Source organism: Agelaius tricolor, unplaced genomic scaffold (genome assembly GCF_023055355.1).
Source record: "Agelaius tricolor isolate 1412-34295 unplaced genomic scaffold, bAgeTri1.0.p SCAF_6, whole genome shotgun sequence".
NCBI lineage: Eukaryota > Metazoa > Chordata > Aves > Passeriformes > Icteridae > Agelaius > Agelaius tricolor.
The window spans coordinates 45,601,854-45,627,901 of record NW_027269266.1 but is presented as its reverse complement, the minus strand read 5'-3'; the positions used below and the strand labels follow the sequence as shown (position 1 = coordinate 45,627,901).

At 41.6% G+C, this 26,048-nt stretch overlaps 1 protein-coding gene across 1 annotated transcript in view; it reads right to left on the bottom strand.

Moving 5' to 3' along the window:
- EEPD1 (endonuclease/exonuclease/phosphatase family domain containing 1) overlaps positions 1–26,048 on the bottom strand; it is a 62,573-nt gene that overhangs the window by 11,480 nt on the left and 25,045 nt on the right. Inside the window, exons 2-3 of the mRNA XM_071429649.1 lie at positions 18,562–18,613; positions 1,634–1,744 (exon numbers count right to left, since the gene is read on the bottom strand). Of these exons, the coding sequence (XP_071285750.1) occupies positions 1,634–1,744; positions 18,562–18,613 (163 nt within the window). The remainder of the gene's footprint in view (positions 1–1,633; positions 1,745–18,561; positions 18,614–26,048) is intronic.

Here is a 26,048-nt window from a genome sequence, read left to right as displayed (position 1 = left end):
AATTAAGTGCGGATTGTACTAAACTTTAGACACATTCAGACACTCTGTATCTTTCTAGACCCTTCTTGACACTGTGTCTGTCTAGCTAGAGTAAAATCCTTGTGCTGCCCAGGTGGTGGGTTTTGGTTTTTTGGGTTTATTTTCCCCTCATTCTTGGGTTTTTCTCAGAAGGGCAATAAAAGGAGGTGCACCTGCAAAAACATGACTCCAAAACCAGTGAACGGTGGGTGATGCAACGTGATTTGGAAAAGCCAAAATAAAGAAATGTGGATTCTAAGCAGCATGGCTATAAGACACAGCTGCAGCCACTTATTTAGTAATAACAGTGCTCAGAATGGATCATTCTGCATCAATAAATTGCTGAAGACTGCCCCGTGTGCTAACAGGCACTACTTGTTATGTGACAGGTCTCAGATCCTGCTTCTACCCACAACAACATCCACACTGCAACAACTGCACCATGAGAACAACCCTGTTCAGCAGCAACAGTCTCCAGCTCAAGGTGGGCACTGCTCTGAAAACTCATTAGAACACTTAAAGGTGAAAGAGAGAGACTTCCCTTGGGAGAAACTGCTTTTGGGCACTGTTGGTGATGTCCAGCCAAGAGCAGCTACACTTTGAATATTGTCAAGGGTAGGCAGGTGCAGCTGTCACCATCTTAATAAATCAGTACCTCCCCGCAGTACACATTTAACCATATATATATATATATATATATATATATATATACACACATTTAAACACATTATATACATTTGTATAATTTAAATACATTTATATATTTAATACATTTAAATATATAAATATATATATACATAAATACATTTAAATACATTTATATACAATTTATATACACACATTTAAACACACACACATATATATATACATAAATACATTTAAATACATTTATATACACACATTTAAACACACATATATACATATATACATATATATATATACATATATATATACATATATATATATATATATATATATATATATATATATATATATATATATATTCCCAGTGCAGAAGTTGCTGCAGGGAAAAGCACAGTGCAGCGTGGTGCAGATTTCAAATGGAGTCCACAGTATTTTTAACACCTGTGCTGATGACTCTGGGGAACACAAAAGGTAAACTCTTCTAGGTGAGGATGGCAAGCTGCAGGGCTCCTCTGAGGGCTCTTCACTTGCAAATTAGGAAAATGGTAGGAAAATGGGAAGGCCTTCCAAATGCCAGCCAGTGCAGCACCAGGGAGCAAGTTCAGGTAACTTGCACAAAAAATGTCAGAAGTATTGCAGCCTGCCAGGGGAAAAACTCAGGACTTCTACCTTGTCCAAAAGCATGGCTTTTCATCTATATATCTGTTCTGCTTTTGTCCACCTCCCCTAAAAACATGCACACCAAATACACACACACATCTTCCTCCTTACAAGTGTGCTACAGTTCTTCCAAAACATAAATTGTAGAGTCAAATTAAAAGCTATAGGAACAGCCAGCTTAAAAAACAAGAAATACAAACCTTGCCAAAAAGGATTTGCAAAAAGTGTCGCCTTGAACATTCAAAATATGTCCTTGGTTAGAGGGGGGAAAAAAAGCAAAGCCAAAGTTCAAACTTAGGGATTAATGTACCTTGTGTAGCTGGCCTGAGGGTTTTTCGGAAACAACACCCTTCCAACATCCTCTAGGGCCCTTCCACTTGCGGATGTTTGGCAGCGTCGGCTGGTTCAGCTCCATACAAAACTAGAGAGAGAGGAAAGGGGAAAAAAATAACATCAGCTTGGAGAGTTTTTTAAAAAATTGCAAAATAAAGTGTGTAGTAAAGCACTGGTAAGAGGCATAGAGGAGCACAGGCTGTGCTCTCTGCCTTCCCTGAAGGCTTGCAAAGGAGGTGGTCTGAGCCACATCCCAGGCTGACTCACCCCCAAATTGGAGAAAAATAAAAACTAAAATAACTCCGTGCAAATCCTGCAAGGAGAACATTTATCCCTCAGACCGTTTTCTTTTCCTCCAGAGCTACTTGTCTGATTGGAAAGGGGTTTCCTCTGTGCTGCCTCCAAAGATGCTGGCTGCACCATATCCCACCCCTGCTGGGGCTTCACAAACAGCTGCAGAATCCTCCTGGGGGCAGGAGGCTGCCATAGCGTGGCTGGCCCCACTCCAACAACACAGCCACCAGCACGACATGAGAGGAAGGGTGTAGGCCAAGCTCAGTAGCTGGAGTTTTGGGGTTAAGGCTCCTCTGACTTTACGCCAGGGACACGTGCTCGATTTCCTCAGTGCATGAAGGAAGCAGCTGCACACTTGCACGCAGCTCTAGCACGTCCTTCTCATGCTTCCCAGAGGTGCTCATCTCCCTGGTCACTGCTGAACAGCCACAGCACTCAGACACCATTACATGTCCAAGCTCAGGACCAGAGCTAGAGAGGCTGCATCCTAACGCCCAGCAGATCAGAGATACCAGAACCGTGGACACTGTGGAGAGCCCCTGAGTCCACATGTGTAACATCCTGAGATTTAAATAAAAGTAACTAATTAACTAAACCAACTAACTAATTAAATAAATAAATAAGAAAAACCACCCTGGAATTTCTGGGATCTGAAATTCCTTGGTGCAGATAATATGGAATACTTTTTGTTAGGAGTTTTTCAAAACCAGGCTCAATAAGGGCTAGAGTCCTTTGCAAGGCTGATGTTGGCTCCAGGCAGGCTCTGGCTGAAAGCTGGCAGGGATAGGCAGCAGTCAGATGCCCTGGTTGTGGCAGAGGTTCTGGCTGTGGGGAAAGGGGCTGTGAAAAAGTCATCCCTGTGAAAGAGCAACAGGCACGTCCATCATGCATCATCTTGTTCTGATACTGGAGAAACTGGGTTGAAATGCAGAGGCTTTCACAGTGAAGAAGGATCCTCAGACAAAATCTTGGATCCAGAACACCCCTCCAGATCAAGCAGCAATTTAACAAAGGATTTGCAAGGCAAACAATAACCTCATGTGCACAGTGACTCTTTGTAGTGGGATGTGTCTCACACAGTTTGAAGAGCTACAGAGCTGCATGGATATAAGTATTTCCTACATAGATATCAGTAAAATAATGGGATAGTTATTTTTATGTTTACCTTTTGATTCAGAAACTAAAATCAAATCCCGATCTTTTGCCAACTCCTTTGTCTGCAAGTTCAGCATCCTGCAGGCTGAAGCTGTAGGCATTGATTCTCAGACACACACAGCCCAGACACCCATATCTGCTTCAGAAGACCAAGAGCTGTTCTGGTTGCACACCCAAAGCGAAAACGCTTGGCACAGCTTTTAAAAGTTTTCTGACGTGCAGAGGTTGGCTGGAGCTTCTTATTCAAGATGCCACAGTAACATATCATATTGTTGCCCATTATGTACCTTCAGGCAGTGCTGGGGCTGGGCTGATTTATGGAACTCAGAGGCAGGTAGGGTGTTTGCACAGCCTGGGAACACAGCTCTGCTCTCAGCTGATCACCGGGTGCTACCCAGCTAACACAATAAATCACAGCAGCAATAATTATTCACTCCTGATGCCATTCTGATGTCTTCAGAGTGGATTTGGTCAATGAGTTTTCTAACACTTAAATAATTTGAATCAGAAAAACAAAATTATTGTTGAAATTAGGAGTTTAAATATAACCTGACAAAAGACTTATCTCTAGGTTGCAGCTGCCTAGAAGGTCCAGCCAGCACAAAGCATATGACAGGACTGAAAAAATCCTACCATCATTTTATTAAAAAGAGCATCTGCAGTTGACTAGTTTGAATAGTTTGCTTCCTTCAAATTGATTTTTTTTAAAGGCCTTGATTTGACTTTGTGGATGCAAAAAGACGACAAATAAGATTACCTGGTTTGTTCAGAAAAAAAATGCCCATTCTGGGTACGGCTCCAGCCACGGAGAACTTGGCCTACAGCAGCTGATTTCAATCTGTACTCATTTTCCAAGGCTTACAGGCACACATATTTTGAAGCTGTGACAGCATACTTGCTGAGGTCATGTTTTTTTGCTGAAGTGAGAATGGCATTTTTCAAATCATCTTGTTCTGCCCACAAAACCCAACGTCAACCAACATTACGCTTTCCCTCATGCAGCAAAATATACAGACAAGCTCCTAGTCCACATTGGGAATGAAAAAAAAACCTTTCCTCTTTTGCAAAGCTAAGTTAGAGCTCTGCCAACCCCTTTGAGAGGCAATTCTTCAAGTGGTAAAGAAAAATTAAAACCTCAGTTAATCAAAACAACTTTTTTTTCCCCCCCAAAATCCTCCTAAGGAAAAGAGCTCTAGCTTTATTTTTCACTAGAGCCTTTCAAGCTGCAAGTTTCCTAAAATTCAATCAGCCTCTTCATTATAACCTACATATACCAAGCTCATTATAACCTACATATACCAAAGCTCACACACACACACACACACACACACACACTGTGAGACCAACAGCACCCAGGCTTATTTACACAGATGCCCTGTGGTCTCTCCTCCAGCTGGGTGCTGGTTTTTGTGGGATAGGCAGTGCTGCCTGGGAACAGCAGCACCAGGCTCCAAGGCATACTCGAAACAAAGGGAAGCCTGTGCTTGTGAGTGATCAACCTCCTTGTGTCAGGTAACTACCTGCCCATTGGATTCAATGATCTTTAAGGTCTTCTCCCACCAAAAACTAGTCTGCAGTTCTATGATTGCCCCTGTCTGGCACACAGGGCACCAATAAGAGCCACTACCCCAGGAACTGAGACAAGCTCTGTTGCAATTGCTGATAAGCAACACGTCATTTTCCCAAGAAGGGAGGATCCAAAGATGCAATTGCTCTTTGTCCACCCTAATAAAGAGCTGGCACCTGTCCCTCCCTGCCTGTCCAGAAGCAGAGACAGGTACTTATGGCTGACTTAGGAAGAGAACAGAGGGCAGCTGGGAGAAGCTGGAGAAATGCCCATTTGAGGAGTGACTGGAGAAGCAAAGGCAAGGGGTCTTGGACTAATTTAGGAGCAGGGAAAATGACATATGCTGGGGTTCTACATTCTGGAAACCATAAGGCAGTTACAGTCTTCCTAACACTCCTACCTGTCTCCCCAGGGCACTCCAAGCACTGCAAGAATATCTAACTTGGCCATAAAGTTTGGTCTCTTCCAGTGCAGTAGCTAATTCTGCACACAAGCAGCTCCCACCACCTCTTCTTCAGGATGCCCTGGTTACTCTGTGTTTTATTTTGGGGTGCTATTTGTGCAGCAGGGTCATCCTTCCCAGCTGAGGACACCACTCCATGCTGAACATCTTGGCCTGCCAAATGTTACTCCTGTAATGCCAGGTCTGGGGACCACCCTGAGCCAGCGACCTCCCTTGTGGTGAACATCTTTTGCTCAAAAAGAAGATGGGCTACTCCTAAGCCCTGAGAAAACTAAATGTGACCCAGGAAAACAATGCCTTAAGGTTTAATAAATTACACATTCCTTATTAGCCAGGGATTGCTCTTTGGAGGATACCTTTGTTTCAGACCTGGAGCCAGAGCAGAGGCTGTGAGAAGGGCACGGGGAGAAAGAGCAGTGAAGAGGAGATTGCAGGGTATGCCTGTTGTTGTGGCATGGTACATCTAAGTGCAGTAATCATCACCTGAATTTCAGAAAGGCACTCAAAACAATTAAATATCCATTGTGGTTAACCACCACAGAAGCTGTCAGGCCAAAAGGGCACTGCAGTTGAGGTAAACTACTACTTGCTTCATCAAAGAAAAGGTGATTTTGGTTCCTCTTAATTGAGAAGAGAGATGAGAACGACAGAATAAATTTTCCCTATCTAGATGTCACATACGCACAGTTACTTTTCTTTTAATAAGCACTAGAGGGAGCAGCTTTAATGAGTACCAAGATGAGTAAGGAACTTCTATCAATTCCTTATAATCTCAGCTATGTGCAGGTGTCATATTAGCAAAGATTTGTCTTTCCATGGGGAAAGACACTTGCAGTTTGAGGTAAGGGCTGTTTTGTGCTACAGAGCATCTCCCAGTATGAAGGACTTGGTGCACACAGGAAGGGTAAACAGAAGAGCTCTAAGATATACCTTGTATATTGAGCAGTAGCACTTGAGGAGAAGGCCCACAACACTCTCCAATAAAAATCCCATCCTGAAATATGATCTAATTTATTTCTGATAGAAGATACAACAAAATAGACAGTAGCTTCATGAAACCATCTGGAAATGTTCATTTTTAATCCATACTTCATTTCCCTACTCTATTCCCATGTACTGTATAAATTAAAAATTAAATGCACATTATCCTTTCTTTATTCATCCAACTGGACTGTATGCTTATTTCTAATTGAAAAAGCAGACTTGAACACCCATAATCCAAATCCAATCTACCACAGGACACAGCTACAGTTGGCTCACCCTAAAGAAGCCTGACCCAGAAAGCCAGGAGCAGAAACGTTACAAATATTTCCAAGAACCTGAAACCAACACCTTTGGTTTTCAAGCAAAACTTTCTGATTTGACTTCCAGAAGATGAGTGTTTTGTTAGATCACATTTGTGAGGAGGAAAAGCTGAGCTGGGGGGTGAAGAGACTTGTGGGTTCTGTATTTTATTGTACTGGCTATTGAGATATAGGTAGGGAAAGGTCAGAGGCTTTGGGACTGTTGGCCTGGTGTAGGCACACCCTGGTGCAAGGCAAGTCAAGAGGAAATCAAAGACACAGCAGGGCCAGGATGCTCAGCACACTTGTACAGCTGGGTAACACTGAATGCACTTCCCACAGGCTGGAGCAACTCAGGAAAGGGACACGGAGGAGCATCAGGTGTTTCAGTGATATCTGCATTCTCCCATAACCCAGTGTAGCAGCACGGAAGGAAGCCTTATTATGAATAAAGGCTAAAACTGACAAGAATGTTGTCTCAGGCCTTCACTGCTTGTTTGCCTTTCTCTCAAGCATATCCCTTTCCTGTTTGCAACACAGTTGAAAAACACACACATGAGAAGGAGATGCATCCCCTGCCGTGCAGGATGCACTCACCAGCTCTATTCCACACAAGTAGCATGTGGGAAAACTGGGGTGACGCTATGTTAAGTATATATATGTACATTTTTCACATGCCCATTCAAATAGTCCCTTTCAGAAAGACTTCATTAAAGACTGCATCATCTTTACTGCTTGTGTTGTTCATGTACTGATATTACACAAAGGCAGATGGGGATCTGATAGGCATAATTATAAGTGTTTTCAAAGGAGAACAACCCCCTCCTTCAGGTAATCAGTTTCAGTTCTTAGCCATATGTATATATTTGTGATGGAAAAAGTTTTCTCTTTCTCAGTATTGTACAAAATTCTACAATGACGTTAGAGCTGAGGAAATAATTTTTAAAAATGTAGAAGTTTGGGAGAAAAATTCTAAGAAAAATCAAAAAAATAAAAAAGGAATCAATCCACTGAACAGGCAAAGGCCATAGATTCATGCCTGGAAAACTTATCTGCCCCTTTGGCCATGCCAGAGTGTCCTATTTGTACTGGGTCATTGAGACCTGGGGCAGTACCTTCCCATCCTTTCTGTACTGGTTTATTGTTCCTAGAACTAAATCAAAACATCCAGATTCATGACCAAATAAATTCTTGCTACCCTCCACATTCTTTACATTACCTAATTCACCCTTCAAAAAGCCCTATACACTCATTGCAAGAGGTGAAATTAAGGCAGAGCCTTTCAGCACAGCCAAATATTCACCCCTTGTCTTTCTTCAGAAATAATGCAGGACGCATAGGTGCAGTCACCACCTCTACATAACTTTGTGTGCTATGGACATAGAAAGCTGGGATAATGGTGGGATAATGTGCAAATTGGGGTCCTAAAGCTTGGTCCATCTGAAGGCACCTGTAGCTTTTCCCTCAACTCAAGAAGGACTCATTTTTCCTGGAAAAATATTTCTGACTCTTAAAGAGCACACCAGTAATTCGGACACCCACAGAGGAAGGATTTCTTTCCTCTGAAGATCAGAATCTCACTCAGCTCTGGAATGACAGCTCCAGGCACTATGTTACAGACCACAGAGCAAACATTTACCATACCACAGCCTCACCCCTGTTAGCCTTGTGGTGACCTGAATTCCCAGCTTTGCTGCAAAAACCACTTCTAAGCTTTATACTTTTAAAAAAGGAAACCTTCAGGACTGAGCTTCTCAGAGGGGACAGGATGAGGAAGGATCATTTCTCAAGCCCAACTATACACAGGCTAGAAACTAAGTGGTGCAGTCCCTCTGCCTGCTTCAGAGGTGGGTAATTCCATGTCTGCAGAGAGGCACTGCACAGCAAAGCATCAGAGGAGACCGTCATTTAGGGCACCCTAGGGTTAGGCAGCAGCTAAATGACACTTGGCAGGACTAGAAGGTTTTTCAAACTGAAGGCATTGTTTCCCACATCAGGTATCTGAGCCCCTTCATGAGCTTGACTCTCTTTTGAAGCAGCCCCTGGATGTGGATCCAGCTGGACACGTGCCCCTCTCCTGCCGCTGCTGTGTTACTCACCCATTGTGCTTCGGGAATGTGCCGGAAATAATTATGCTGATAAGTTTAACATTATCTCAGTTATCAAAAGTGTGTGATGGTTTGTTTCCATATACAAACTTGTTGGAATCAGATCACTTTTTCTTTTTCCTAAGTCAGGCTTTATATGATCCATTTTATATGATCCATCGGTAGGAGCCGAAGTTCGCAGTCCCAGGTTACTTGCTTTGCCTTTTGAGTACTTACTTTGGAAAAACTTATGAGTTTTATTTGCTTTGGAAAAACTTATGACAAACAGTGAGTTTCTACACTGCCCTCCCAGATGAATTATAGCTCACCACAGCCACCCAAATGCTTACTTTTCTGTACTATCTAAGAGGAAATTGCTGTCGTAATCTTTGAATATGTGATTTAAAAAACACATTGTTGCCCATAAACCCAGTTCTTTGCTCACCTTTAAACACTGTGTTCTCAGGACAACAATGCAGATCATTCACTGGCCTATTCTCCTACCTTCATCCTAAACAAAGGTGATTATTTATATAAACAGTGTCTTTTTATAGATCTTCAAAAGGAAGACAAGGAAGAACCTTTGGCACAGAGCAGCAAAACAACAACTGAAAGAGGCAATACAGTAACTCCACTAACATATTTTTAGTGCTGGGGACACCAGTGAAGAACTATGGGATGTTCAGCTGCCTATTGTCAAACCTGAATACTCACTATCTTTCATCCAGTTTGCCATTTAATGGGAAGGTGTCTACAGAGATGTTTGGTAGAAATCTATGCTGTCCTTTCTCTTTGGAAGGGGATGGCCACATCTACAGGCCTTTATGTAGAACATTTGCGGGTTCTTAATTTTTCATATTTCCATTCACAAGCTGAGCTTTTGTCTTATACTTCGCAGGATGGACTCATTTGGCAGAAGACATTTCCTGTCTGCTTCTTTTCATAATCCTAAAGACTTTTTTTTATTTTAAACATAATTCATAAATTAAGGCTCAAGAGATCATCAAGGACGGTCACAAATTTATTCTTGAAGTCTTTTCAAGACAGTGTTTTATACTTCATAAGTAGGCACTATAATCATTAACAGCTATAACAGCATGCCAAGGGGATTTACATTATATAAAAAGGAATAAAAAGAAGCCCTGGTGACTGTGAAAGTATCTTTTTTATCACAATGGTTTTACCAAAGTTGAGTGAGTTCAAGTAGTTGCACTATGTCATCAAATAGTACCCAACTCAACTGAGTAGCTATACTAAAATCACAGAATCACAAAAATCATGAGCATGCATGCAGCATTTGTCTGGAGACCTAAGCTATGTGCTCATTTGGACTGGATATCAGGTACTGGGCAACCAGGAGTCAATGGCTTCCTGGAACACCTTTTTATGGTTTTGGTTTGTTTTTTTTTTGTTGGTGTGGGTTTCGGATGTTTGCTGGTTGTGGGGTTTTTGTAGGGTTTTGTTGGGGGTTCTAAGTTTGTCTGGGAGGTTTTTTTCAGTTTTCCTTAGGGCCTGGGTGTTTGGTTTTTTATGCTTAATCCTGGGTCGATTACTTTCCCATGAAACCCAGGAATCAATTTCTGTGGTGTGGTGTAAAATGACACCACTGTGAATACAGCCTTACTCACCCAGGAACTACCAGGAGGTGACAATGAGTTTATCAGAACCTAGCCCTTAATATAGAAAGCAAATAGAGAACCATCCTATGAAACATGAGATACAAAAGTGATAAGGAACAGTAGATTATTCACTGACTAAAAGCACCCCAAACAAAATGAGCTCTATCGATTTGCCATCATCTGAATCTCCTGATCTGCATGCCACATTCAGCCAGAGGAGAAGAGGAAGGGGGAAAAATGTTCTAATGCAAAAGAAGAACAAAAAAGAAAAAAAATGAAAGGGAGCAGGCAAATCACAATATTTGAATGTTATTAATCAAAGAAAGCTGCTTAAACATGTAAGCTTAGGTGTCCTTCCATCTCATGATAAAACTTCACTAATATCTAGAGGTAATAGTAAGTGAATTGGGTGTTTTGTGGCTTCATTTCTTTCCTACTGTTGGTATTACTGTTTTCCTCAACTGATTTACATCTCTGCTTAGAGCAAGCATTCTTTCCCATGGTTAAGAACACAAAAACAAGGAAGAAAGAAACATCTAATATGACTCACAACCATTGCCAGCCTCAAATATTTATTCTTCCTTCAGGCATTGATTACATCACCCTACAGAACACTGGGCCATCTTCTGTAAAGTTATTTTAATCTGCCTCACCTCCTAATTCCATTTTTTAAAAATGCTGATTATCTGGAGTATCTCTTCCAGGCTGTTAGCACTAGGCCATGTTCTCTTACCTTTAAAATTTTTTTTTAAAAAAAATCTCATACTCCTTTCTTTTTTGTTTTTACAGCTCTAGCCCTTAATTCAAAGGGCCCAATTTGACATTGATTCCTTTCTGAAACAGCTCATTCTTTATTTATAGATTTCCATGAGTAATAATACATGCTTTTCTGTCTGTCCTTACTAGCATGCCCTCCACGGAGTCTACATGATTGTCCTTCAACCCTGACCAAAGTTCTGCTCCAACAGATGCCATGGATTCTGGCTTCCCACAGAGAGCATATGTATTACTATCAAAAATTATTTGGGATGACATTAAAACACCCTTGCTGCTATGTCAATATATTATTAAAAAAAAAAAACCAAACCAAAAAAAAAAAAACCAAACCAAAAAACCACTCTTGCTCAAATTGCTGACTACTCAAAACTGTTCCTGTTCTTTGAACTTGCTTTGCCTTCTACCATCTTCTAGAGAAAATCAAGGAAAAAGGACTGAGTAAGTCCCCTCTTTCTTCTACTACTTACAACCAAACCTTAACACTTGCCAGCACTTATAAACACATATTTTCTGTTTCTTCCTGCTCTGGAAGTGTAGAGAACGACTTCATTATTGGGTGAGTTTGGCTTACGTCCAGGGATAAGACCAGATGATTTACAAAAAATGCCAAGCTATTGAAACAAGCAATCTCCATACCACCACTGCTCAGAGGCTCAGCAGTGCTCTAGGAAAGAAGAGGGCACCTAATAAGGGACAGCATTTTAAGAGAATTAGTGTTCTCTGTGGCTCCCTGTGCTGTCTATAGCACAGCTTCTAGTGTTTTGGTTATTGAAGTCCACTGATCATCAGAAAAGAGATGGGCAATGCAACTACAGAGAAAAAGAATCCAGCCAAGATCAAAGACATCAGAAATCCTAGTAGATGAAAGCCTGTGACCAAGTGATGCTGCTGACCAAGTGATCATAGTTTGCAGGTGAGGGGCCTGGAAAGATAAAGTAGTCACAGGTACTCCTGCAGAGAGCTACTGAAATCATCATGGACCTGGTCAGAACTGTAAGGCCCACCAATACGTCCTTAAACTTCCAGCCATCTAGATGCCTCCTAGAGGACAGAAAGGAGGAAAAATATGAAAGGCCAGAAGCAAACACAGGATAGCTGTAGTGATCCTAAGACAATTGAGTAGATATGATAATGTCAAAAAAGGTACCCATTTAGTAAAAAATACTACAGCATTTACAGCTCCACTTAGCAAAAAATTATTGCTTTCCAATTACAGCTATTCTTTCCCTCACTCTGAGATTTCATGACCCCATGATCATGTAAAAAATGAATACTTTGTATTCCTGAGTATTACCTGCACTCAGGTAAACAAGCAAGCCAACAGAGAGAGGGGGAAATACAGCGAGAGTGTGGGAAAGCAAAAGGGTAAAGTAATAGGGTATAAGGTAAATCAGTGGGATGATTTGGAATAATCTCCTTTTACCTTAAGTGATCAATCATTGACTCCAAGATGGCTTTGAAGGAACAGGGCAGAAGGACCTACATCTGCTGATGAACTCTGCAGAAGTCCAGCCCATAGCTCAGAGACCTGACTCCAGCTATCCTCTCTAAAAATGGGGAGCAGGAAAATGAGGCAGTGACAGGGCTGGAAGAAACAGATCAAATGTCCTGATTGAGTCACTGGCCAAGTTGACATCTTCTTTTCCTGATCTCTGAAAGCAAGACTGCTGTTTCCTTTTCTGACTCTAGAGGACATCCAATTGTACTAAATTTTCAGAGGGGCCAACTGCTTTCCGGAAAGGATCGGTCTAAGAACAGGCAGTAATATATAACTCCTTTACAGTAACTAATTCATTTGTTGCAAATTGCCTTATGATCTTTTTTAACCAACAGCCCAAAGCAAGATTGCAAGATAGGGATCACACTGTACAGAAGGATTATGGCAATTAAAAATATGCACACAAAGACTCAGTCCCAGAGTAACTTCATTTCTGGGCGACATTTTAAAAAAAAAGTCACATCAAATGCACACACAACCACATTTATATCCATGCAAGCAAGATGTGATGTGCCTATGCTTACCCTTGCAAATGAAAACCAGCACCTCTCTTTCAAACACCAAAAAGCTCCTAGGGATAACCTTTCACAAATAAACAACCTGCTCTGCTCAGAGAGGGATTTTATAAAGAACAGAGATTACAATGGGCTTAATCATGATTAAACACTGATCTGGCTCAATCTACTCAAAAGCAGACAAAAGATAAATAAAAACCTCCAGCAGATGCATTTCATACTGGAAATTCTGGAACCTCAATTGACGTCATACTTTTTATGTTCTGATAATATCTGGAGGAAACAGTACACTGGATCAAGAAAACAAAAGCAAATTTTTAGTTAAAATTCTCCACGTGCTGTGTAAAAAGAAGGCAGCTACAGCAGGGAACACACAGGGCAGCTCAGCATTTTACAAATCTCTTTTTGACTGCAGCTGAAATTGCACCAGCAGAGCAATGCCACTAAAAATAAACAAGCACCTCCTTTTTGCCTCATCTTACCCTTTAAAACTGTGCAACAGCAGTCACTGAATTTCCCCTCACACAAAAGCCACTTTCTGATCAATGGCAGGCATGTTAAATTTCTTCTAGTAAAATAATGCCACCTTCTCAGTATCACCTGAGTTGTGCTTCACTGATTCCTCATGCACAGTGTAAAAATTCTGTGTGATGGGAAGGGGCTGAATTTAGCAAATATTTCTCAGATACAGACATCTGGTCTTTCCTGTGGGTAAGGAAACCCAGGAAACTGATTTCACATCATGGAAGACAATAGGACTGCTCATGGAGTGGGAAAAGCCAAAAATGAGCACAGATTATAGACATTGTCTGTTTACAGAGCTAAGTTTTCCATTTAATGCAACAAGGTAAATATGAAGAAAGAAAAATGGCTCTTTAGATGGTGTGGGGGGAATCTACCTGGAGGAGAAGGCTGATCAGAATTTTCTCATTCTATCATCTCCAGCAGAAATTCCCAATGGATGACCAAGTAAGGTTAGACCAGCAGACAGAAGAGATCCCTTTCTGTATTGAGAAATACAGAAATACATGGCTGCCTGCCCTTGTGTCCAGAGAATTCATTCTGTGCTTCAGAAGCACCAGGTGAATGACTTTCAATCTCTCTTGATTTGTGACCTCCAAAACTTCTCCAGTGAAGGTGAAAATCCCCACACAGACAGCGCAAGTCGACTGATAATTGTTTTGTTCTTTTCACTTTCTTTCCACTGACCTCTTGGACATAGCTCACATAAATTAGCTGTCATTGTTATAGGCAGACCTTAATAGTGAAACTTGTGTAACTGACACTGATTTTCAAGCTGCAAGTTATTGTCAACTTCAAGAACACCATCCCTTAACAAAATCGAAATTATCACCCCAATTCCTATTATCCTTTGGCCCACCTAGTGTGTCTCATAGCAGTCTAAGTAGATCTCTTCTAACTCCAGGCAGAACAATCATCACTTTGCAAGTGAATTCCACACTTCACAAACAGCAGATCAGAATCACATGATTTGCATTTCCTAGATGAGAAGCCAACAAACTTCTCTGTGGAGTCAAGTGAACAGTCCTTTGTCATCTTGAATAACAGCAAATGCATTTACATTTTAATACACAAATAGGAAAATAATGGGTTACTGTTGCTTGCTCACAAAGCAGGCTTACCTTTTAAAAACCTGTCGGGATTATTGAATTGTACAAATTATTTATTTTCCTCTATAACCCACCTCTGAAGCAGAAATGAACTCAAGAGCCCCTGTTAACACTTGAAAGATGCAGAAGGAAATGCTTAGAATGCAAAGAATATTTTTATTTTTCTCATAAGATGGATGACTCTTCCTGCATAACTTACTGGCATCAAGCACCAGTGAGAACAATTGCTTTGGTGTAGATGGTTGCCTATTGAAAAGGGCTATGAATTTAAATGCTAAAACAGTAACCAATGAGAAATGTCACCTGGCTAGGCAGTTCAACCTAATTACTTACACAGATTTATTTTTAAACTATAAAAACAGCATGTTCCTTGGGAGAATTATTTTTTCCCCTTCCCCAAATAAATACAATTAACATTTGGCAAGTAGAATTATTCTTCTGCAATTAAGGACTTGCCAAAATTAGATAAAGTAAAGTACTCAAAAACACACACTGGGGCAAGAGCGTCGCTGGGAGCGTCTCCCAGAGCTGTGCTTCTGGAAGAGGAAGAGGTGTTCCATACAGGACTCTGCACCAACAAGCCTGCATGCCTGTGATACTTCTTCCTAAAGCCTGAGTAGCCTTGAACCCTTGGTGGGGACGAGTCTGGCATGGCTGGAAGCCCTCCCATGGCATCTGGCCATCTGTGTTCTTCCCTGCCCTCAGCAAATGCCAGCAGCACCGCTGAAGGGAAGGCACGTAAGTAACACAATCCCACAGCAGCAGGACAAGCTCAGCAAGGGGGCAGGGGGAAGCAAACACATTGATTTGAAGGCTCAAGGTAGGACAAAATACAGGTAAGCACAGGCTTGGTTTTAAGCTACCTGCAAGACCACTCACATGGAGCCTGTGCCAGAATGGATCTGATAGGCTATGGCTAAAACAAACACAAACTCACCTCTGACACAGAATTTTCTCCAGGTAAAGGCTCTTGTTCTTCTTATGTGACCTGGTTAACTGAAATAAATTATTATTGTCCCTTTCCTCCTCACAGCAGTAAGCATGGTGCTGGGGCTCAGCTCCACAAGCAGCACCCTGTCTGTGGTGCTTACAGGAGATTGTGGCACCCCAGAAAAACAAACAAGATCATGAGCTACTACTGCTCATCCAAGGGTCAGTCCAGCTTGTCCCAGTCCAGGACAGGCTGTAATTAAACCTTGGAAATCATGCCTCCTGTTTTGGCAACACCAGGCATAAATGCCACCAGTGTGGTAGATCTTGGGCTTAAAAGGGCCATTTTGGCCCAATTTGCCAAAACACCGGGGTTTAGGAGATTAAACAAATTGAGTCTTTGTATGACACAAAGCTTCTCACAGTGTGTTATTTCATTTTCAATAGCCAAGGTGGAAGAAACATTTAAAGACACCTAAGTACCTAAGATAGAACAGCACAAAATCCTTTTCCAGGAAGCAAGACCCCAACAGTTCAAGCAAGTTCTCCCAGCCTGCTCCAACAGTCCACTGGCTTCATGTGCCTCACCTCGCAGTCTGCCTGTGTTATTCATGGCCAGAATAATTTTATGACACTGCCTCGAGGCCCTGGTTCTCAAGAGACTTGCTGCACATGCACCCAATTTCAATGTGGTTTGATTTCATAGAGCTAATCTGCAACCCCTAAGTCTGTTCAGCAGGGGGCTTCTGCTCACTCCGGGATCCCATGCAAGTGTCAAAAATATATAAGAACACTTTCAAAGCTGGGCAGCCAATTTTAGAAACAAGAAAGTTTCCAAAGTTCAAAACCATCTACAACAGACTGGAAAGTGCCCTACAGGTAAAACAGTTTTAAGTTATCATGTCCATAGCTACTTTAAAGGAAACTTCCCTTTGAAAACCAGAAAAACCCATCTTAGAATAAATATGAAAATATTATCATTTAATAATATTCTGTATTCCTGCAGTATAATGCTGATAAATAATGACTTAAGAATACAAAGCTCAGCACAGTGTTCCCAAAACCTGACTCTGCAAGCAGGCTGGACAAGGGATTTTGTTCTATTCTGTGGGTTTCTTTCCCCTCCTGTACTTAAAAAATAAAGACAGCAAATTTCTTTGAACTTACATAATTCAAGCCTGTTATTTTCCATAGGGCTAAACTGCCCTTTTAAATTCTTTAAGCTTGGCATTGTATGAAAGCAGATATCAAATATTCAGAGAGCTCAATTTAGAAAGATCATTTTTCTGAGGCTGAGCCTTTCTGAAGAGCTTCCTGCAGCTCCAGACAATGCCTCAAACTGCCATTCCCACCAGGCTGAGGTCACTTAACCTTGCCAGGCCATGTTTTTGGAGGCATTGGGCCAAAGGGAGGTACAGGTCTGCTGGGAAGGTGGGAAGGGTGCAGGGTGTGAGGGGCCAGAGGATCCAACTGCTGCAAACAATGAAAATTTGCTAAGATCAACCTGATTTGCACAATGAGTGGTTGAGAACCGTGTCTTGTTCATGTGTGAAAAATGACAATGTCTCCTGCGTAGTCCTGTGTCACTGTCTTTTATCAAAATCTACCTCTTCAAGTCAAAATCAGAGTTGACAAACACCAGTGAAGAGATGCCCCATGTCGCTGTCATATTTTCTGAAAAAATCCCTTTGCCAGGACATCTTTTCCTGGGAAGCTGAGAAACCTCAGAGGAAAATGGAAACAATAATTATCTCATTTGCTTCTCCCTGTTTTGCTGCTTTGGAATGTGGTTGGAGATTGTTTATCCAACATGTGAATTGTTTTTACTTAATGATCAATCACGGTCAGGCTATGTCGGACTCTGAGGAGTCAGTCATGAGTTTTTCATTAGTATCTTGTTAAGCCTTCTGTAAGAATCCTTTCTCTATTCTTTAGTATAGCTCTAGTACAGCATTCTTCAATATAAGATAATATAATAAAATAATAAATTAGCCTTTTAAGAAGATGGACCCAGATTCTCAATTCCACCTTCATCCTGGGGACCCAGCAATTACCACAGCCCTGTGTGAATTAACTGGGGTGTACGAAGGATCTTGGTGAAATGCAACTCCAGTCAGTGGCAAAGCACAAGGCTGAAGCACCCACTGCTGCTGTATCTTGCTTTACTCATTATTTCTAGAGTAGCCAGCAGATGCAGCCTGAGCACAGCACTGCAGGACATCCTCCCTCACACAGACAAGAATGTGTCCAAGGCAGGAGAAGGGTTGCTCCTTCCTCCCTGAGCCTTTCCACACAACTCGTAGGTACAGAGGGGCTGCTTGGATCAGGACCAGCTCAATGCCCGCTCTAAGACAGCAGTTTTTCCAACAGGGCTCAGAATCCACTTGTTTTCTTTGCATGCTAAAAGGTCTCTCATGCTGCCTCACAGCTGGCTCCTTGCTCTTGAGGTAAAGGAGTTAGTGTAGAAAGGAAGGTGAGCAACTGGTTCCAGTATGGGCACTGGGAGTCCAGTCCTGCTTGCCAGGCCAGAAGAATCATAAAGCAGAAAGAAATTTGGTTCTTCATCCAGAAGCAGGCCATCATAGAACAGTTTGGGTTGGAAGGGACCTTAAAAGATCATCTGGTTCCAACACCCCTGCCACTGGCAGGGACACCTTTCACTAGACCGGGTAGCTCAGAGCCCCATCCAGCCTGGCCTTGAACACTCCTAGGAATGAGGCATCCACAGCCCTGAGGGACCTGTTCAAGTGCCTTCTCATCCTACAGTAAAGAATTTGTTCCACTTATATGACCTGAGCCTGCTGTGTTTGCAATACCCTTGGATGAAGAGCAAGGCTGGATTTATCAGTTACCGCTTATTATTAAGCATTGCTTAGCCCAAGCTTGCTGTAAAATGAGAAAATACCAAAAGCACATGGTCAGCTTAGACAAAACATTGACCCTCTGTCTTCAAGCACTATGTAGCTAGGAAAATGTCCTATTCTATGCAGCATGGTATTCCATGAAGTTAGAAAGAACAACTAACACAGTGGGCTTTAAGAACTCGAATCTGTTACAATAATTGCATTAGATGTATTTTTAAATACCTTTTCCAATGCTTCTCTGTCAGCCAGCTCCTGCACAGCCAAAAGCTTGATACTGTAATAAAAAACAGAGAGAAAAAGACAATTAATCACTCTACTGCAAGAATTACAGAAATCAAAGAAACAGCAGAACTGCAGCACTGTTTTTATCCTATCTCTTGAAAAAAGAAATACAAGAAATGCTCATGATGAAACAAAATAAAGCAAGAGAGACAATGACACTTTGTTTGCTTTGAATTAGCTATCGCAAGCAGATTTTTTGGTTTCTAAGTTACAAGCGTCTCTGAATTTGCCTGACAGAGAAACTGCATCAATCATTACTTTTGCAATATCCCAAACTAACACCAAAGGATCTTCTGAATGACAAACACAGAAAAATATTCTTGACATTTCTATCAGTTGTAGTCAACTTTGTTCCTCAGTGTCAACAGGTTTCTACGAGTCCCAAAAAAACATTCCCAGGGATTCACAATATTATATATGAGGTGCAGTAATAAAGACAACACAGCTCAAGTAATCTGAGGGAGAGATGAGGGAAATGTGCACCACCATTTAAAGTTAGGGTAGAAAGGTAATCCTCAATTATTATTCTTGTAATGCCCTTTGTTAATCAATCCCAAATTTCTTCACCTACTGAATCTTTTCTAGGTTTACCTCTAGGGGCTAAATCCTGCACACTGAATTGCATTCACTTCAACAGGGTTATGAGATTCACTCAAACAGGATTCTGCACCTGTATTGCAACTCCACAGGCTCACTTCCCTTATCCAGTCTTAAACCCAGTCACTTCTTATCCTTGAACTCCAGAGGATAATTTCCTTTACCCGGGGATACAAAAACATTTTTATGGCACTAGAAGAATCAAATGATGCATATAAATATTGTTTAAATTACTCTCACCACCCTGCACACAGACACAGTAAAAAGCCAGTATAGTTAAAAGCTCATATTCAAGAGGGTGTGAATAGTTAACACAGAAGCCTGCCAAAGGATATAATACAAAAAGTTTTATTAGCCTTTCAAATCCTCAGAGCAATATTGCGTAATTCTTGAGCATCCACTGACACCTTATATGCTAATTATGTACATCCATCCTGCAACAGCAGCTGGCAAAGCACAGTTCTAGTCCTGTCTTTCTATGGCTTCCCACTGCAGGTATTCAGAGCCTAATCCCTAAACACCAATGTGCTTTCACTTTAATGGACTTCTAGCTTTCAGTGTCTTCAAGGTATCATAAAAAGCCTATACCCAATGAATTATAAAATAGCCACAGACAATGCATTTCTAGTCTGCAGAGACTATTATTACTAAGACAAAGAAGGTGAAGATGCTTCAGAAAACAATGGGATAATCAGAAAAATGAAAAAGGTATTCCATTAAAGCCCAACCACTGTGGTAGCAGGGGACATGTGATTTGGTGTTACTGTTTCGTGAACACACTAGGCTGCACACACACAAATGCAGCTGAACTGGAAGGCAGTTAGGGAAAGTACAAAACCATACAAGGTATTTATAAACATAATTTTCCTTGCAATTCAGCCAGCATGCAAAATAAAGATGGGCTGGGCAGTAAGGAAAGAAGGCAGTTCCATTTAAAAAACACTGCAATGCTGTGTCCAACTCAGAAGCAGCCTTAGCTGATGCACCTTGGAGAACAATAACCCAGGCAGGAACAATACAGACACAGTCAAGACCTGTCTCTAAACTCAGGAGTCACCTCATGTTGAATTACTCACCTCTGTAGAAGTACACTTGAGAAAAACACTGGACAGGTGAGAGGGTAGGCTAACACACACAGGGATGCACTCAGGGTGCTCACAGCCACCTGGGCTGCTGCAAAGGTGGCTTCAAGTCTATGCATACATGGGTTGGGGGTATGCAAATTACTGTTGTGTTTTTCTTTTTGAAGCTAGACTTTTTTATTACTTAATTAAATCAGTCAAGGCTGTGGATGCCTCTACCAATTGACTGATTTATTTCTAGAATGTTATATGTGAGTTATCTGACACTCAACAGCTACAGAAGAAAGATGTAGACTGCCCTAAAAGCAAGTACCACTTTCATTAAAAGTCATCCTCTCACTGTAAAAACCTATCTTCCTTCCCATTTACACCTGTAAAACCCACAAGAACTTTTTCAACTGCTATGTATTTATTTTTTTTTAAAAGTATCCAGTCACAGAAAAGTAACGAAACAGGATGCAGGAATCTTTTTACTTTGTTTCATTATATTATGGAGATGCTGTACCCTTGTTCAGAGGTGAAGAAACCATACAAAGAGTTTACCTCTTGCAGAGATACTGCATATGCAGGGGTAGAATCAAATCTCATTTCAAAGTTGCTGCATGACTTGCATGGTTGCAAATCAAACCATGCATGACATTGGTTTGATTCCTGGAGAGAAAAAGACCTCCTCTGCTGTTACAAATTAAGAAATCGATGTTTGCCCAGTACTTTACTCTTTTCTCCTCAGGTGACACCTGAAAATACCTCCGGTATTTTTTCTTGGTCAAAAGGAATCTGCAAACACAAGAATCAACTGCAAGATCCTTCTTTCTTTAAAGCACCATCACAGACACTTTCTCTGTCCATTGGATTACAGCCTGGAAAATTGCTCTTGATAACCAGTTATTTACTGCTATTTCTTCCAGCAGTTCCAAGCAACATTAGTATGTGCTACTTCGATGCAATGTCAGCTTGGAAATGCAGCTTCTTTCAAGGCTGCTGCTTTGGGCATTTGATGCTTCGAAAAGATTTCAGGCTGCTTATTTAGGCACTACATCAGCAATCTTAAAACCACTGAGAGCAGCTCATAACTTCATTTGCTGTTTGTAGCCTTTTGGTTCAACAAGGATTTCAAAGGAGATGTGAATACACACAGTAACTGGGGGGAGAAAGGGGGAGAAAGTCTCCAATAAAAAAACTCAAACGAAATGCAAATAGTTACCAAAAGCCAAAGCTGAAGCCTAAGCTCTTGCAGTCTACAATACAACACTTAAGTACTACTCTGTTTATGTATAACCTTGGCATTATTTCTTTCATCCTCAACCATGTTGTGCAAATACTAACTCATAAATAACACTGTAGAAAAGTTGTATTCCCCAAAGAAACCTTATGGCTCCTGGAGAGTCTGCTCTAACTTACCAGCTTTAAAATGTACTGGTTAAGAAGCTGTAATATGAGTAACTATACTGAAAATGCCTCTGCTTGAATATGAAACTCTATTATAAATACTCACTGACTGAATTACTTACATGATCTATTTAAACAAAGCTATTGAAATTAATATCCTGGCACCCCAGGCACACTCAAAATACTTGAAAACATGCAGTGATCAGTATGAAGGACTCTCCTCCAGCACTGAAAATATGCAAACATGATGTGCTGTCAAGGAAACATGACTCCCTCTTTTTTTGGCCACGGGTGACGCATGGCATTCTCGTCTAAGGGAATTCCTTTTGGTTTCCAGAAGATTAGTCACAGTGCTGAGCAAATGCCTACAGCTTCAACACATTTCTACACCTCAGGGTATCATTGCGATCCTTTCCTCAGTCTTCCTACTCAAAAACAAGTAGCATTGGGTTTCTCTTTTTAATCCCACATACCCAGGAGTAATTTAAGTCTTTTTTGGCAGTCTTTTGCAACGCTGCAAACTTGCAGATAGGTCCTTTGCCTGCTGATGGCTTCCTGTTCACCCTGAACCATCATGACCGTGTTTAATTTGCACCAAGCTTCACTCCCCAGCTTGAATTCCCATGGCTCACAAAATCCCATCTGCTCTTGCAGTGGGAAATGTTGGGGCTCTCCTAAGAACCACTGCCGGCAAACCAGTGAACCTATGGCTCTGCAGCAAGGTAGATGGGATGGTCTGAGACTGCTGCACAAGGCAGATCCCAGCTCCATCCATGCAGAATGGATGTGTCTTTACCTGAGGAAGAGAAGCTGCTTCCTCCAAAATCAGTTTGAGGGGTGCTTTAGGGGTAGGAAAGTTTTTAGAATTACAGTCCATTTCTGGACCACCCCTGCACAGAACTAGAACTGCAGCCATTACAGACACAGGTCACCTGGCTGCCACTGTCAAGAGAGAGGGTCCCCAGAGCATCAGTGAGCACAGTGACCCATTTCTGCTGAGCTGAGCACAGCATGGAGCTGAGGCTTCTATTCAGAGCAGAACCTGGTAATTTTGAGGAAAGGGGAAAGAGGAGAAAGTGAGGAAAATGTGAAGCATTAAGTTCAGCAATCAGAGACTCAGTGAAGTGTTTAAGCGAACATTTGGCCTCACAACGGTGCCCTACAAAGCTCAATTACATACCTTTGCTCAAGGCCTGAGTTTTTCTAAAACTCTCATGCTTTCTATCAGCCAGTGCATAAGCCTAAAGTTAACAACACTGAGAAATGTCATTTGCCTTCTCTTGCTTTTCTGTCGCCTTCTTCAGCATACAGCTGCACCAAATCTTGCTTCAGCTAGACTCACAGACATTATTATAAATAGCCCATGCAAAAACCACTCAATCCCAAACCATTTTGAGCAACATTAAATAATTCCTTTCTCCTGTCCTTCTAGTCTACAGACTCTTCTTCTTTGCTCTTGAGATAAGATCCCACAAAAATATTATGGCCTATGGTGAAGTTTTATGGAATATTTACATATCTAAGAGTAGAGCATGAATGCATGTAACTGAAGTGTTTACTGTTTACTCTTTCTTTCTTAACAAAAAGAACAGGACAAAACCACTTGAGCCAACTTGTATGCCAAAACTGTATCTGCAAACCTATCCAAACCGGTCTTGCTCATAAATCTATTCTGCTCTAAGACATGGGCATGAAATGTGAGAGCTGGACTGAAAAAAGAAAAAAAAAAAATGCAGCTGAGCTATGCTAATGGTACCTGGTACCTGGGAGGGAGCACTCCCCATCAGCTGCCTGCTCTCCCCATCCCTGACCTTAGTCTCCACTTGTGCTGCTGAAAGGGCACACTCATCACCATCCACAGCCCCTGTTTTTCCTTTGGCACTGCTGGATGATGGGATGAGTAACAATAAGGATGGGGAAGCACCCCATGTGCGTATGTGTTCCCTGTGAGAGCTGTGGTGGTTCCTGCTGCCCCAGCTGTCAACAGCATGAGGTCAAGGGCTGCAATTAAGTCTTTTCTGATTGTTTTAAGAATAGCTAGATGCTTAGAGAAATAGATGGAGAGCAGGGAAAGCTAACAGCCCAAAAGTGGCAAACACAGATAAACACAGATCTTGCAGATCCTTGTGGCTTAAACAGGTGTGAGCAGATGTGGGGGGGAGTGGTGTGTATAGAGGGGGTGGTTTTCCAGGCTTCTCTTCCTGACTCTGCCTGCCCCTGTGATGATTACCTTGCACAAGGGTAGGTGAAAGAACAGCAGGCTCCCACCAATAGCACCAAGAGCACTTAGCAGACTAAGTTTAACACAGTGAGATGATGGAGGAGCAAGTCTGAGCACCCTGGGGCTGCAAAGGGATCTGTGCCACTCCTTTTTTGGGGCTGCCCACACTGACCAGGGCAATGAGTTACCTAAGTAGGATGCCTTCACAGTGAAGGAGCAACTTTTAAGGCTTTTATCAATGCATGCACTGTAAAAATACATCTTATTTTTGCCCCATCCCATTTACAAAGTTGTCTTCCCCCCCAAAACCCTGTTCACTCACACCCCCATAAAAACAAAAGCAGAAGGAGGAAATAAAAGCATGCCCTTTTCAGCCTCATATACTTCCTTCATCTACTCCTGTGAAGCTGGATGAGGAAAAAATCCCCAGTTTCTCCTTTTCCAACAAAAGCATCTGCATCTTCTCAATCACTCCTTAAATAGAAGGAAAAACTGTGTCCAGTGCCACATCTTAACGGCTGCTGGAAGCCACCAGAGTGTTTCTGAAATCAGCTTAAGGGCTTGGATGGGAATACCATGCCATATTGCTTTGGGACTAACTGCCAGCTAATGACACAACAAAATATGTTGGAAGATTCTGAGGAAAAAATGTATCCACAGTAAGAAGAAATAATGATAAAATCAGGGAGCTGCATTTCCTATATATTAAATGTATTTATATCTATCTATACTATAGATACACATAAACACATATACATGTTATATATAATTTTTGAAACGTTCATATATATGCACAACTATATATAGGTGAATTTATTTAGGGCTACTTTTTTTGCAGCTCCCTCATTGGGATGAAAGCAGATAATTCTTCAATGTCTAGTCATTGCTGATTTGCCTGCAGCATGGTCTGAAACCAAAAAGCAGATCAAGGCACTGCAGTTGGAAAGGGAACCAGGAGTAAATGGAAGGAGCAGAGAAGCCAAAATCCATCAAGCAAATTGGCAATGCAGTGCAGGCCACACAAACACTCCCACCCTGATGTTTGCATTCATGGATCCTATTACATTATGTGAGTGATTGAAGTATTTGTCACAGGGAGAAAGGAAACTGTAATGGAACTAGAAGAAGGAAAACATGAATTATGGATGGTTACTACTGAGAGTTGAAGGGGGAGAACAGCAGCATTACAAGGCAAGAGGCAATTGAAATAGTTCATTTTCCCTGGATTCAGGGATGCTCTCCACTTGCTGTTCTCTGCCCTGAATTTGCAGCAAAGCCATCACTTTGCAGGACCTATGAACTTTGCACTGAGGATCTGATTTATGTTCAGCTGATGCTGTGGTTTCAGTGCAGCTGTATCATTGCAGGAACACAATGATGATTCATAAACTCTGAGCATTGTGTATTCCTGAGGCATGAGAGAAAAACCAAAAAGACTGCAAGAACAGCAAACTTCTTCCTAGAATTCTGGAAGGGAATAAAACATGCTCACAATGATCCAAACCACAACCAACTGCAGGAAACATGTGAATGTCCATGTATAATGAAACCTGGAAGCCTTCTTCTTGACCATCTCCTTGGAAACACCCAACCCAAGCTATTTCCAAATGGATGAAATCCATGCTGCTGTGCATACAGACTTCCACTACACCAGTAAACAGAGCAGGTCACACTCAGCAAAATTAAGAGGGGAGCTGCTCAAAACTCAGAGAATCTCTGTGAGGCTAAAGAAACATCACTCTTATCCATTTACCCAGAAAAGGTGTCTCCTGTCCTTCTCCAATTTGGTCTCTGCAAACTGGTGCAATGCCAAAACAGTGGCAGCAGTTAGTAAAGTAAAAGTCAGGGAAGATTTCCAAGGTCCTCAGAAGAAATGCTTGTTATTAAGGGCTGGGATACATTGCACTTGATTGAACAGAATCAAAGCTGATTCCTGAGAGGCAAAGGTTAATTAGGCAAATGGCTCAAAAGGATCAATCTGTTCTAACCCATTATTTGTTGATTTTTTTTTTAATTTTAAAAGAGAGTTTAAAATAGACTAGGCAGCTGAAAATATGTCCCAAATTCCCAAATGCATGAGATGAAACCACAAAAGGCCTGAGACTGCCAGGAACATAATGACTACAAAATAGTAACCT